This window comes from Zea mays, chromosome 1 (assembly GCF_902167145.1).
Source record: "Zea mays cultivar B73 chromosome 1, Zm-B73-REFERENCE-NAM-5.0, whole genome shotgun sequence".
Lineage (NCBI taxonomy): Eukaryota > Viridiplantae > Streptophyta > Magnoliopsida > Poales > Poaceae > Zea > Zea mays.
This window is the reverse complement of record NC_050096.1, coordinates 203,963,748-203,979,789: the sequence shown is the minus strand read 5'-3', so window position 1 is coordinate 203,979,789 and position 16,042 is coordinate 203,963,748. Positions and strand designations below refer to the sequence as shown.

Below are 16,042 nucleotides of genomic sequence, written 5' to 3'. Positions count from 1 at the left end.
TCACAGCTCACAACCCACAGCAATTTTTTTCACAGCCACAACCCAACCAAATAGATCATGAGTAAGCAATACAATTTTAGGTCGATTTGGACTTTTCGGTGTATCTTTTGCAATCTGTTTGTTTCGTTGGACTCGTGTGTGCCCTAGTAACATTTTCAAAACAAGAAATCACTAGTTGGTTTATATGTTTTTGGTTTGAGCATTTCCTTCATCCTCAAGTTTGGAAGATTTCTCTTGCAAGGACATCTCTAGCCGATTTGAGCGCTTTATTGTGTTCTTTTGGTCATCACCAAGAATATCGTACCACCGGTTATCGCTTACACATCCCTTTTGTGCCATTTGAAATTTTGGAGGTTTGGACGTTGCATTGGGAAGCAAGGCAAGATTGCCCGAGTGTAAAGATTTTATTGGCTCTCATTCACCCCCCCCCCTCTCTTGCTGCCAATTCGATCCTTCAATTGATATCTGAGCGGGTTAAGGATCATTTCACCTTAACCAGTTCTTGATCTGAGAATGCAACAATGAAATGTGGTGTTGGCAAACCATTGTTCTTCAATGGGACGAATCATTTGTACTGAAAGATCCGTATGTCGGCATATCTTCAGAGTATTGGCTCGTAGGTATGGAACATTTGTCTTGATCGCACTTACGAGATCCACGAGGTTCGAGTCACTCCTCATGAAATAGAGATCCATGAATCGAACAATAAGGCTCGGAATACATCGTTTTCTTATCTCTCGCTCCCTAAATTTCAAAGAGTTGGACATTTGGATATGACTCATGAGATTTGAACTACCCTGAAGAAATTCCATGGATCATGTTACAAGAAGACTCTTTGAGACCTACCATCGGGAGCATAAGAACTTTGTGCAATTGACTAAAGGGGCCATCAATTCTATGTTTCCTCGGTTTCATGTGCAAACAAAGCACAACTTTCCCAATGACAATCATGAGAGAGCACTCAAGTTATTACATGCTCTCTCATGAGACTGTACTTCAAGATGGCTAGCGCAAGCGCACCGAGGCAGACACCTAAAGACGATGGCTCGGTGCAGGATTTGAAGTATAGGCACCTGACTAGCTAGAGGTTGAGGCATCGACATTGTCTCCTGGAAAAAAAGCTTAAGGCATGCGAGCCGGCTCGAGCTCAGAGTGACTCGCGAGCCTCGAATGAGCCTAGACTATGTTTTGGGCTATTGGTGCAGCGAGCCAAACTAAGCTAGCTCGTTTAACTCGCGAGCTATTAAAATTGTGCTAAATTAATCAATTTATAGAATAATAATAGATAATTTGCTTATTTCTTAGCCTTTGCCGATGGATATGGCAATTTAAATTTTCGATTACTCGCAATGTTGAATGATGATTCTATATTTCATATTTATAGATATTAATTCAATATATAATGCAATAATATTTAGGGCCCCTTTGGTAGGGCTTATTTTTCAGCTTCAGCTCTGGCTCATGCAAAAGTTATGCCAAACACCTCTTTTTCAAATGGCTTCACCAGTGAAGTGCTTTTCCAAAATGAACTAAAGGGCATGAGCCAAAAAAAAGTGGCTCACCCGGCTTCAGCTCACGTCATTTTTGCACAATAGCCCTCCCACCAGTCCAAATCATTATTTTTTTGGTCCTCCCTCAATCCCTAGCCACGTACAGAAGAGATATACATATACAAGGGTCTTTCTGAAAACAACCTATAAGCCGTTTTGCCAAATGATTTTTAGAATAGCTTTGGCTCATCTAAAGAAGTGATTTCACCTTATGAGCCAGAGCTAAAGCCATTTTTAGAGAAGCCAGAGCCCTGCCAAAGGGGCCCTTAATAGGGTGCAGCTTACGAGCAGTGCCTTGTGAGCCACCTTCAAGCTGGGCTAAGCCTCATTTTTTAGCCCTATCAGTCTATCACCCACGAGCCGCACCTCGGCTCATTTCCTTTCCAGCCCTATTATCTGAGCAGCATGATCAGTTTGCTTAGAAGGTCGAGTGGAATTTAGAACAGCGACACTTGCGAGCCTTAGCATGCATTCTTCGTAGAAACGTGTCAATTCCTTTGCTGTTGTTGCTGAATGCACTGATGTTCGCTGTCAAGGAAAATTTTCATCCGGCAGATGATCTGTACTAGCATGAGTTTGTTTGCTACACAAGACACCATACATTACAGTATAACTGAAACTCCGCACACGGAGTTCAGTAAGAATCGGGGGCGAACGTAAGCCTAGAGCATAGTTACACAAAAATCACTTCAAGCTTTGCACAGGGATGGTCTTTGATGTATTGCTCGAGTTTAGAATCATCTCTAAATCTGAAACCGTACAAAGCCTGACGTTGCGTTAGACCGACTGGGTAAATTCTGTATAGTTTCAGGTCATCCCCACCTCTAATACTCGGTGGCCTTTCATCCTTCCATACAGGAACGTGGTTGAGGGACCTAAATTTACCGAGCACTGCAGATTCCAAGGCTCCCAGTGTTAACTGGCCCGATCTGCACAGCATATAGATAGAAAACATGTTTAGACATGTACAGGCAGCAAGATGCAGTGAAAGATATTGTCAATCAACAACACAACTTGGCAGTCATTGAGCAACAAAAATAGTAGGATAGCTCGCTCAATTATGAGAAAACGAGCAAAAGAGATGAGACTACAAAGCACATGAAGTTTCCTTTATTACCAGTAAGACCTATGATTGAAATGCAGTTTTATTTGCTCTTCTAATCTACGTTGTTACAATATAGTCTCACCAATCTAACCTTTCTAGATCTCTGGATTAAAGATTTGTACTTTTCATATCTCAAAAAAAGGGGGGTGAGAGCAATAGTAAAACTTCCATACCTCATATAAATGCTCTCTGACTTAAACCGCCCTCTCTCTCGGATAAACAAGTGGTAAACTGTCCCCTTTTTGCTGGAACAGCTACAAGGACGATTTGTAAATTTTGGAGTCCTTTCCTCCTTTAAATGAATCTTGGTAGCAATATGTATACAAAGACGACAAGATGAATGAACCGCTGCCATGTCGATAAGAGCTTTGAAAGAATCAGATGGCCCATCATACTTCCACCTAAGATGCAAACAAAAGAATGAGATGTGTTTACTGTTAATACAAAACCGTGACGGATGCTAATAATAATGTCTGCTTGATGATCTTTGACAAACCCACATGCTGATGCTACAATAAGCCTTTACCAATATAGCTAGGATCATACTCTCGAGAAGTTTTATTCACTCTTAATTTAGTATAAAATACAAATATTCGGGATCAAAACTTCAGATGCTTTGTACAGAACTATCAGTATTCAAACAAAGCAAGAAACTGTGAACAGGGATATAAGTCCTATTTGAAGTGGTAAACACAATGACTTTAGGGGCCCGTTTGGATCCTTTCATAGAGGAATTGGAACTTAGTTAATGGATTCTGTTATTTGGCTTGGAATTTGATAGTCCACAACTTTCGAAAGTTCACATACAAATCTATCTCAAATTCATAGGGTGGGAGATGAAACTTGATTCTATGGATCACCATGCTACGTTTCTACTCTACAACTATACTCTTGGCCTCACTCCCCTACAACAAAATTGCAGCATATAAGTATTTCTCTCATACGGCCAATAGTAATATACAAATATATTTCACATACAACCATATTAGCTTAATTAACCTGCGTCTAAATTATGAATGAATTCCAATTCTAAGGATCCAAATGATGCCATAAAGTAAAACATACATACATGACCTTGAACTTATTGAGTGCTATCAAGGTCCAAGAACTTTGAAAAGGCATATTGGACCTCGATGACACATTTAACAGGTTTATTTATGGACCCTAATGTGCAGTTTCAAAGCTTATGGACCTCAATGACATGTCATGACAATTTTAAGTATCATTCATGAATTTTCCTTTTCACGCTCTATTCTTCACCATAATAGATTGAGGAAGTTTTAGCTTCACAGAAACTGTGCTATAGGTTGTATATGTATGATTTACTCTGTTAGGTGCATTTATGTTCACTGAATTAGAAGTGGACTATTGGTGGCGCTATTAATTTTGGTTTCATCGAAATTTCTGGCAGCGTCTTGCGTGAATATGTTATGTGTAATTATATTCTTTGGATTAAAAATTGATGGTGGGATTAATCAGGGTGATGTTGCCCTTTCTCGTCCCCTGGCTTGTGCTCAGTTTAGATGGGAGATAAGATATCAATTTTGGGTAGAAAATATGTAATACACCCCACAGTAAACTAAGACTTCAACGTTACCATAACCTAAAGTACAAAAGTACAAGAGTCTAGAGATATGCACCAAGTAATTGATGCAAGCAGATAATTTAAGAAATCTTTTACAGTGGAACAAGAAATGAAGAAAGCAAAATCTAATCTTAGTAGAGGCTGACAGTACAGCATTGCATTCCACAGCCACAAGAGCTAGAAAACATCATAGTCTTGTCATTAAGGGCCATATTTGTTTACCCAACTTAGAAGACATCTTATAAAATCCAGGATCCCACAGTTTATTTAATCCTATAAGTTACCCTAGACCAGCTTACAACAACAACAACAACAAAACCTTTTTTAACGTAATGGCAGGAGCTCTGCCTTTCAATTAAAAAGAAGAATGAAATGGACACAGTTTTAAGGAAAACCGGGCCCAAAACCTACACAGAGTGTACAAGAAAGAAAAATGGTGGAAGGCCCTACAAACGACCTAGACAACAACCTGACACACAAAGCCCATTCAGAGTTATCTGGCACTGTCTTCCACCGAGGGGCAGATCTGGTGGCATCCTTCTGGGAGTTAGAGCGGATGCTTTTGACGTAACCCTTATCACTGAAGGAGAATTTCACATTAAATTCCATCTGTGCAATAGAACAGATAACTTCAAATGGATTTTGATGGTTGCGTATGGCCCAACTCAAGAAGAATTCAAATCAGCTTTTCTAACGGAGCTTGTTCGGGCTTGCCATCATATTTCTCTTCCGTTCCTCATTGGGGGGGGGGGGGGGGATTTTAATATAATGAGAAGCAGTAAGGAGAAAAACAATGACAGGTTTAATGGTCGTTGGCCTTTTCTCTTCAATGTTGTGATAGATACCTTGGATTTAAGATAAATAGACCTAACAGGTAGACAATATACCTGGGCAAATTCCCTCCCCATACCTACTTATGAAAAGCTCGATAGAGCACTCATGTCTACAGAATGGGAATTTAAGTTTCCTTTGGTAACACTCCAAGCCTTAGATAGAGGCGTATCCGACCATACCCCCTTGCTTCTTAACACTGGCTATCCTGCCTTCGTTGGAAGTAAGAAGAAATTCAAGTTTGAACTGAATTGGCTACAAAGGGAAGGTTTTCAGGACCATATCAAGGAAATTGGGCTAATACATGTAAGGGTCGGAACTCGGTCCAAAGATGGAATAATAAGCTGAGCGCATTACGGAGGTTCCTCCGAGGTTGGGCGGCTCAAACAAATGGAGATTATAAGAAAAGGAAATCAGACCTCCAAAATATTATCTGCATGTTGGATACTGAAGCTGAAACAAGAGATCTGAATGAGTCTGAGCTTGTCTGCTTGACTCACTCGCGTGACCAGCTGACCAAACTTCTCAGAGAGGAAGAGATCAAATATTTTCAACGGGCAAAAACAAAGGATGTTCTCCTAGGAGATAACAACACAAAATACTTCCATATGATTGCCAATGGGAAACACAGAAAAAAGAGAATCTTCTCGCTTGAGAATGGCAATTCTAAAGTAGAAGGTCACGACAATCTTAAAAGGTTTATCACTGAGTTTTACAAAGGTTTATTTGGTGAGCCAGAGGAAAACTCCTTCACTTTAGATGAATCCTTTAATCAAGATATCCCACAGGTCTCTAGTCAGGAAAATAGCTTACTCACGGCAGATTTTTCAAAAAATGAAATAAAGGAGGCCATCTTTTCAATGAATCACAATAAGGCTACAGGTCTGGATGGTTTTCCAGTTGAATTTTATCAACAATTTTGGGAGACCATCAAGGGCGACCTAGTGCAAATGTTTAAGGATTTATCGAAGGGGGACCTCCCTCTGTTTAGCCTTAATTTTGGAGTGATCACCCTCATTCCTAAGGTCCAAGAGGCAAATATTATTCAACAATATAGGCCAATCTGTCTTCTGAATGTGAGCTATAAAATATTCACCAAGGTGACCACTAATAGGCTGGGTTCAGTAGCAGATAAGGTTGTTAGCCCGACGCAGACGACCTTTATCAAAGGTCATAATATCCTGGAAGGGGTGGTAATTCTACATGAAACAATACACGAACTCCATCGGAAAAAACTCAGTGGTGTAATCCTTAAGATAGACTTTGAGAAGGCCTATGATAAGGTGAGGTGGCCTTTTTTATATCAAACTCTCAGGATGAAGGGTTTCTCGTCCAAATGGATATCTTGGATTAAGACCTTCATTTCGGGAGGAAGTGTAGCGGTGAATGTTAATGACGATATCGGAGATTTCTTTCAAACAAAAAAAGGACTCCGGCAAGGGGATCCTTTATCTCCCCTCTTGTTCAATATAATGGCAGGCATGCTACAAGTGTTCATTAGTAGGGCCAAAACGGATGAGCAGGTTGTGGGAATGATCCCTCACCTTGTTGATGGCGGGCTCTCAATTCTCTAGTACGCAGATGATACTATACTCTTTATGGATCATGATCCGGACAAAGCGTGCAATATGAAGCTTCTTCTATTTGCATTTGAACAAGCTTCAGGCCTAAAGATCAACTTCCATAAGAGTGAAGTGTTTTGTTTTGGGGCTGCCTAGGAGAATTTAGAACTTTATACAGAACTCTTTGGATGTAAACCGGGTAACCTCCCCATCAATTACCTTGGTATTCCAATCCACTTCCGAAAGCTGAAAAATAGAGACTGGGCTAAAGTCGAAGAGCGCTTTGAGAAGAGACTTGGCAGTTGGAAAGGGAAGCACTTGTCTATCGGAGGACGCCTGACTTTGATTAAGTCAGTGCTTAGTAGCCTACCAATGTATATGATGTCCTTCTTCTCCCTACCTAAAGGGGTCCTTAAGAAGTTAGACTATTTTCGATCGAGGTTCTTTTGGCAGTGGAATGAAAACAAAAGGAAATATAGACTTGCTAAATAGAACATTTTGTGTCAACCTCAGGATCAAGGGGGCCTTGGTATCTTGGATCTGAATATGATGAATACAGCCCTTCTCAGTAAATGGTTGTACAAGCTACTCACCTCAGATGGAATGTGGCAACAATTACTACGTAATAGAAATGTTGGCTCAAAACCTTTGTCTCATGTGCAGTGGACACTTGGTGACTCCCATTTTTGGTCAGGCTTAATGAAAGTAAAGCCAGCCTTCCTCCCTTTTGGCTCATTCCTCATAAAGGATGGCTCTCAAGTGAGGTTCTGGGAGGATGCCTAGTTGGATGGGTCCTCTTTAAAAGACCAATATCCAGCCATGTATAACATTGCGAGGAAAAAATTCATTTCAATATCAGAAGCCTTGAGCATTTCGCCTCCGAACTTTTCCTGGCGGAGACAGTTATTTGGAGCCAATTTGATCGATTGGCTTTCCCTTTTGTCACGCATACAAGGTGTGGAGCTGTTCCACGAACAGGACACCTTCCTCTGGACCCTTTCCACGAATGGTAGATTCTCGGTTAAATCGCACTACGCTGCTTTGATGCTCAGAAATATCCCTAATGTTAATAAAGAGCTTTGGAAGCTAAAGGTCCCCCTGAAATTTAAAATTTTCCTATGGTATTTGCGTAAGGGTGTAATCCTCACAAAAGACAATTTGGCTAAACGAAACTGGCAAGGTAGTTTGTCATGCGCCTCTTGTCACAAGGAAGAGACCATTCAATACCTCTTCTTTGATTGTCGGCTTGCCCGATCAGTCTGGAGCGTGTTTCTGATGGCCACCGGAATCAACCAACCACAAAATGTAGACCATATGTTTGGGGATTGGCTTCAAGGTTTTAATAGTGTGTTGAAACCATTGCTTCTACTTGGAGCGGCGGTGCTGTGCTGGGCGCTCTGGATCTGTAGAAATGACTTAGTTTTTGAGAAAAAAAATCTTGTGTTCTCCTTTGCAGGTTATCCATTTGGCGTCACAGAAGCTCTCAAGTTGGGCCATCCTTCAGCGAGAGGAGCTGCGACCGTTGGTTGTGGAGGGTTCGCGACTCTTGGTGCGAACGGCCACAATCTTTTTTTCCCGGGTGCATGGATGGCGATCTAGTCTTCGGATTGACTGTCGCTAGCTCGGGGAAGCTGCTGCGTTTATGTTTGTTTTTTTAGGTTGGCTATGTGCATTAGGTAGAGGCCGGAAGTTTGTGTACCAAGACTATATATCCTCTTGATGTATCGCTCTTGGTAACCTTTAATATAAAGCTTCCTTTATCAAAAACCAAACCCAACACAAGGGACGAGCAGCTCCGACACACAAAGTCTTTTAGTTCCAAGCAAGTTAGAATAGGCTAGAGTTAAAACTAACAAAACCCAACATTCTACACCATACAACATAGCAGGTTTAATCGTTGTCCTATAAAACTTGTCTTTTAGCTTTTGTGATACCCTCTTGTCATATAGAACACCGGATGCTTGATGTCACTTCATCCAACTTGCTTTGATTCTATGGCTAACATCTTTATCAATATTCTTGTCTCTTTGTAGCTTTGATCCTAAATAACTTGTCCTTCCTAGGAACTACTTGACCTTCCAAACTAACATCTCCTTCCTCATAAGTAGTAGTGCCGAAATAACATCGTGTATATTTGATTTTATTCCTACTTAGTCTAAAACCTTTGGACTCTAGAGTCCTCTACCACAACTCTAGTTTCCTATTTACTCCTACCTGACTTTCATCAACTAGCACTACATCGTTCGTGAAAACCATACAAAAGGGATAACCCCTTGTATGTCCCTTGTGACCTTATCCATCACCAAGGAAAAAGATAAGGGCTCAAAGCTGATCCCCTTTATATCCAACCCTATCTCTAATCGACCCAAATATAATTGTATCTCTAACTGATCAAATCCCTCTAATTGATCCTATGGGCCCCTAACTAATACTCGATAACAACCACTCTATAAGGAGAAATTAATTCATTGTAGGAAAAATCTACAATTGCATGGTGATTCAGTGTCTTAGGAAAGCGCATCTTTACAAAGAAACTTTTTTCTCGAACACGCAAGAGAGTTGTGTATCATTGCATTAAAAGATGGAAGAAGAACAATACAAGGGCCAAAAGGCCCTACAGAAAAAGAAAAAGACACAACAATAAAAACTAAACACTAAACATCTACACCAGAGAAGCAACAACGTGCCTCAACCTAGGTCATGACCATAAACTGGGAGCAAGGACAAACCCTTAGCACAAGCAAGACACCACAAACTACACTCATCCTCAACTAAAGACATGGAGCTAGCAACACTAGGCGGAACACCATAAAAAACACACTCGTTGCGGTGTCGCCAAATACACCAAGCTCCTAAAATCACCAGAGTCGAAGCCTTTTTTAATGCCTCCATTAAGGCGAGCAGCCGAAGTATTCCACCAAGCCTCAAAATTGCTTCCTCAGTGCCCAGGGATAGCGCAGCCAGTCCCCTCTTCTGGAAGATGTTGAACCAAAATTGTCTAGCGAAAACGCAAGACACCAACAAATGATGAATTGTTTCGTCCTTTTGATCACATAAGGGGCAAAAGGCCGGATGTGGAAGGCCTCTTTTAGCTAGCCTATCAGTTGTCCAACATCGATTGTGCATCACAAGCCAAAGAAAAAAAACAGCATTTGGTCGGCGCCCAAGATCGCCAAATGCACTCAAAAGGACCAAAAGAAGTAGAGCCGGCGAGCCGCTAAACAACAAGTCATAAGCCGACTTAGAGGAGTACTGTCCACAACTGGAAAGCCTCCAAAAATGCTTATCAGGAATCCCAAGCTGCAGCACACAATCAAAGATAGCTTCCCAAAGGGTCAAGAAGTACAAGATGACCTCCCATGAAACCACCCCCTGAAATCATTGATCCAGCGTGAATTTTCCAAAGCCTCTGCAACCGTCCTTTTAGCAATCCTTTTTGGGACAAGGGCGATCGAGCGAGGGGCCAAGTCCACCAGTCTCTGACCCAACAGCCGTCTATCTTGTCAAAAAATAGTTCTGCCATCTCCCACATTAGAGGTCATAGCAAATGAGAATATGGACTGCACCATAGAGTGGGACTGCATTGGAAGAGCAGCCCAAGGTTTCGAAGAGTCAGTTTTTTGCAATCACAACCATCTTACAAGCAAGGCCCAATTTAAATATTGAAGATTGGAAATACCAAGACCCCCAATATCTTTAGGCCGAGTAACAGTGGGCCATGCCACTAAACAGTGACCCCGTTGATCTTTACAAAGAAACTGTTTATTGTAATCTGATCGTGATATGAAAAAAAAATTAATTGGTCAAGCATCACCAGTTCACCACGGATAAAATTGGTAACATAACACAGTACAGTCCTTACAATACAAGTGGAACAAAATTCAAACAGCTATACATGACATATTGACATCAGATTCATTCTAGATCATGTTAAATCAATATGCGATCATCCAGATATCACTGACTTTAAACTGATTTGCAGGGGAATTACCTCAAAGATTGATTGAAGGCGTCAGGATTTGAAGCAATATTTTTCATTGTCTTAGCAACTGAAACAACATCATCAAGCTCCTTAATGTGTAATATTGCGCCTTCTCCAGGAGAAAGCTCCTGAATATTTGGAGCACCAACAACAACTGGAATAGAACCTGTAGTGAAGGGCAAATGAAATATTAAATCATTGAATTCCAGTTACAACTTTAGGCTTCACAAAATATAGAATGCAAATCAATCTTTAGAACTGCAAGGTTATCTGGAATAACTGTTTCAGAATATATTTCAGTTGATGAAAATAAACATCACAGTTTGGTTTTTCCATGTCAAAAATATAAAGTGGAATAAGTTTCTAGATCAACTAATCAATTATGAAACAATCTAAAAAGAAAAGGAAGCCTACACATGAGGTGAAAAACATGGTTCATCCAGGGAGATGAACCAATCAACCACATAACCTGTGCTTGGCCTGACATGGGGGAAGAGAGTTTACAAAGGAGTATGGGTGGATGGTTAAGGAGTATAGAAGTCACCTGCTACCAGTGACTGAAAAAACTTTTCTGTTACGTAATCCTCCTCATTAGAATTCTCAAATGCCAAGCTGAATCTGTAGCGCTTCAAGGTGTCCACTTTGTCCACTGCACCCAAGCAAGAGATATGAAGTGCATTAAATTTAGTTCTACATAATATAACAAAAATGCAACCCTGCAGAAGAAACTATGCCTCAATAATAAAAAATTACTTATTATAGACAAAGGGCAGGGCAGACCCAGTGCCGGAGGCCCCCATATGAGTGGGGATCTGGGAAATGGATAAACCGAGGTAAGCCTTTCCCCCACAAATGCAGAGAGGTTGTTTTGTATCGGCAACCTAGTGACTCAGTGAGACAGCTCTCACCATAGCACCAGGCATGCCTTTCAATTATCATAGACAAAGCATCATTTGAATCAAGAACCTGAATCTAACCATACAGCAGAGGAAGTGTACCTTTGCCATCACGGTTACGATGACAACTACCATATGAATCTATTTTGACATCCAAATTTTCAAGCATCTCAAGGGCTTGCAAACGGAAGTTCCGTGCACCACAGTTAGAAATAAAGGCTACAGCAAGAGCTTCTTCAGTCTTTGGAGGCACAGGTGCCATGATATCATATTCAGCCCATGAAAAGTAGCCAACTGGGACATCTGAAGAAAGGCTGGTTGTCATCACAATCTTGTACCCTCTCCTGTTATAGGAAGCAATGAAATTACCAGACCAGTAACATTTTTTTTAACAAACGCAGGAGAGTTGTGTGTCATTTCATTAATAAGAAAGAAATGGTACAAAAACAAGGGGAAGTAACAAAACAGACCAGTAACATTGATTATCAAAATGTTGTGGCCTTGATTTGGGGATGCCAGGCTTGGGGAATTGGCAGGTGCTAAGGCACAGAGAAGGTTGTGGCCTTGATTTGGGGATGTCTATGTGTACCAAATTCCGAATGGCAATTCAAATGGCCAAAGAAATCATAGGAAATCACCGATCAGAACAACTTGGTCCTTACCTACCCTCGAGCCACATCAATATTATTCTCTGAATAATATTGAGATGATTCCATTGATCTCAGGATACCCTCTACAGAAGGATCTGGTGCAATTCCAAAAGTAGCATCAGGTGTCTTACTGGCAGAAAAACCAAATTGACATCCTACATAGCATTTACTCCAGTCCTGAGTGAGAGAAAGAAATATATAAGTTCCGTATATCGACAGATGTGGAGTAAGACATTGATGGGTCATTAATGTTATGGATATGCAGCACAATCTCCATATATGTGGCAGAATCTCGATAAATAGCAGCACATCACTAATTGTGCAAGCATGAACATATGAATCTATAATGCTTAAAGTCTGTATGGCCCAACAGAAATGAAATTTTAAAAATCATTTAGACAAAACGCCTTGTACCCTTCTTACTATACAAATCATAAACCCTTACATCAGTTTTATGAAACAAGTAAGTTCTACTCAGCATCGGCAATATCAAACAATAATAAATTAAAACAAATAGTGTGACAAAAAACAGAAAAAAAAACTTCCTTAGCAGGGGCGGAGATTCGAGTCAGCCAGCTTGGGCTGTGGCCCCTTTTTCATTCTAGCATGATATGTGTAATTAAAAATTAAGGCTTGTAATGCATGCTAGGCTCAAACTAGTATTTGCCTAGTATAATCCACCACTCAATAAACTTAAAATTTTGTAGAACTACGATTTCTTTATATAGGCGGACCCACTCCGTATTTTAGGCAAGTTCCACCACTGCTTTTAAAACAAGACTTCCCGTGGTTTCAGAACAACAAAACTGCAATTGAGGATTGAATTGAAAGGAGGGCATTGAGCAGTTGCATTTAAGAATTATTTACTCCTTTGTATTTAGAACACACTCCTTGAGTAACACACATTAATACTGCATCCACTTTCCTTTCTACATCAACATGACACAAGAATTGTTCTAATCTAAGAGCAATACACTTTCCTCCCGCCAAAAAGAGATGAATTGATGAAGAATAAGTGCCAAATGATAGGTTTCTAAACCAAATGCTATTCAAACTTACTACATTTATCTGAACAAACTATCCGAATTAACCATTTGAGACAATACAAGCATGCAGAGATCAGTGGCGGAGCCAGCCACGGATTCAAGCCTGGGCACCGTCAGGAGAAAGCGGCTCCATCTCCGGCTGCTGGCTTGCTGAGGTTGGGCGTCAGACGGCCGACTGCTGATGCTGGGCGCTGTGTTGGTCTGCTGAGAGCGTGCAGCCGGGGCTGGGCCTGGGCACGCTGCGCAGGGTGGCCGGGGTTAGCCTGCTGTGGCCACCGTCCGCTGGGCTGCTGTGAGCCGCGCCGAAGGAGGAAGGAGTCGACCAAGCCAGCAGAGGGCAGCCAACTGCAGCACTGGCGCGAGCGCGGCCAGGCCCTGGGGAGATGATTGGCTGTTGGTGCTAGGCAGCTACCTCTAGCGTTTGGCGTTGGTGACCGCGAGGGATTGAGGGTGAGGCCATGATGGTTAGCTGGCTAGCTGCCATGGGGAGGCCATGGTGTGACCACGTCTGTGGCTGATGAATACGAGCTGGTCACTTGCATGTCGTCGAAGGCGAAGCCCGGGCACGAGCCCAGGCTGGCCGGGCGATGCCTCCGCCACTGGCAGAGATACTTCCTATTTTCATTCAAGGAACAGAGTACTAATCTAGTACAAAGGTTCAGGGCTTTAGGCACATATAAACATGCCTCGACATAAAATCCAACTGGTTGAGCAGCTAGGCCGAGTCAAGGCTGGGCAGAGAGGGGAAACTAAAGTGAAGCATTTCATTTTTGGGTAATCTTATTTGTATCAGGCTCAAATTTCTCTCTTTGGCTCAGCTAAGCCACAAATACTTAAGGTTCCATAATCATATAGGAACCAGTGGCACCCTCTCAGACTATGCATATACAAGTCGTCCACAGACAATCTGAAGAAGTCCTTGTATGACGTTATATTGTTATTCGGACGACTTATTTCATAAATTCGTAATGAATGAAGATTTACGCTTAAAAATACAAGCATAAAATGCTGCCAGCTGCTGCTGTCATGCTTCACCAAGTATGAATACTTAATCAGGCGGATGGTCTAGGTTTCACGCAACAGAGATTTCGCCAGAACTTATGAAGTAACTTCGATCCACCTCAGCAGCAGGTCAGTGGAACCAATTCGTTAACAAACTAACTTTCCTAACTCAAACTAAGAGCACGAGGGAAAAAAGGCATGCACTAGACCTTGGCAGCGCCACCGACAAGCACGGGATCCCTGTCAAAGTCGCGGTCGTAGGGCACGGCGTCCTCCCTCTCGAGCCGCTGCTCGCACCGCCGGATCTCTTCGTCCTCGCCGTCGCCGTCGCCGTCTGCCCTCGGGACCGCGCCCCGGCCCACGGATTCACCCCAATGGGAGGAGCGGCGGTAAAAGGAGGTGGTCCAGCTCTCGACCACCTCGGCGTTCTTCGCCATGTCGAGGCGGCCGAGGAAGGCGATCTCGGCGAGGAAGGCGGCGCCTACGAGGAGCGGCAGCAAGCACCTCCATCGCCGCCGGCGGCCCGCCTGCGACTGCGAGTGGGAGGAGACCATCATTGCTGGCCCTCCTCGCGCCTCGCCGGCGCCGGGTGGGGAGTGGTGGAGAGATCGTGTGGGGCGACCAAGAGACGGTGGGCGGAGTCAGGCGAGTTTGGAACGAGCCAACGACCCCCCGCGCCAGCAGCCGCTGAGATCTTCCTCGCACGGGCACGGATTTGGTTCTGTTCGGCCGGCTCCAATTCTCCATTGGCACGGACGAGGGACGAGTCGTACTCGTACAGACAGACGGGCGCCGGCGAGAAGCAGGCATGTGGGATGGGCACCACGTGTCAGGGAAATGGAGTGGCCGCTGCCGCTTTGCCTTTGTTGGATTGGAGAGCCCGCCGGTGGGCTTTGACAGTTGGGCTCAAAGCAGTTTTCTAGTAGTTCGGGCTTGAAACGAAACCAGGCCGACATCGGGAATTGTAATCCAACGTGTGTTTCTAAAAGAAAGAAAGAAAAAATGTAAAACAAGTGTTTTGGAACCCTAAAAACAAACAAACGGCGTCCCTCAACTACCAGATCCAAGGTTGTTCCTGACTTTTCGGGGGCCCTGTAAGAAATCCGATATAGAGGCCCCATCCACACACAAATATATATAATTATACATATATTATACAAATATATATAATTATACATATATTATCGAATATTTGACGTATAAAAATTATTATGCATTGTTTTGAAGTTTATAAGATAACAAATGTAAAATATATCCAAAAACACTTAGTTGTTATCTGATATCATTAAAAATATCTTCTAACATTTTGTGATACAAAGTCATCGTTTATATTATTGAGATCAATCTTATCCAACAACTTTTTTCGATATATAGAATCGCTAAGTCATTTAACCTCTCTTGAGTTATCGTTGACCATAAATAGTTTACAAAATATTTCAATTTTAAAAAGCTTCTCTCTACCGATGCAATCATCATATGTATAGTAAATAATATTCTCTCTATATCAAAATAGAATTTATTTTGCTTCTTTAGTGGATTCATCATCATATAGTTGAATATAAATATAAAAATCAAGAAAGCTAAAACAAATACTATTTGAAACGGATGGAGTATTCGATAAGTAATTGAGACATTAGTTTAATAATCTAAACGAGACTGGTCGATAGCGCATCGCTTTTTACGTATTTGTGTCTAGAATTGTCGGGGACCATAATTAGGGGTACCCCCAAGACTCCTAATCTCAGCTGGTAACCCCCATCAGCACAAAGCTGCAAAGGTCTGATGGGCGCGATTAAGGTCAAGGCTCAGTCCTCTCAAGGGACACGATCTCGC

At 42.1% G+C, this 16,042-nt stretch overlaps 1 protein-coding gene across 1 annotated transcript; it reads right to left on the bottom strand.

The window, feature by feature from the left end:
• Positions 1-2,076: 2,076 nt before the first annotated feature.
• LOC100273557 (3-alpha-L-fucosyltransferase) lies at positions 2,077-14,933 on the bottom strand. The gene is made up of 7 exons (NM_001147975.2): positions 14,419-14,933; positions 12,178-12,338; positions 11,614-11,855; positions 11,160-11,264; positions 10,625-10,781; positions 2,829-3,056; positions 2,077-2,479 (listed from the first exon to the last, which is right to left on the bottom strand). Exons 1-7 carry the CDS (start codon positions 14,764-14,766, stop codon positions 2,224-2,226), a joined length of 1,497 nt encoding a protein of 498 aa, NP_001141447.2. The 5' UTR covers positions 14,767-14,933; the 3' UTR covers positions 2,077-2,223.
• Between the last annotated feature and the right edge of the window lie 1,109 nt (positions 14,934-16,042).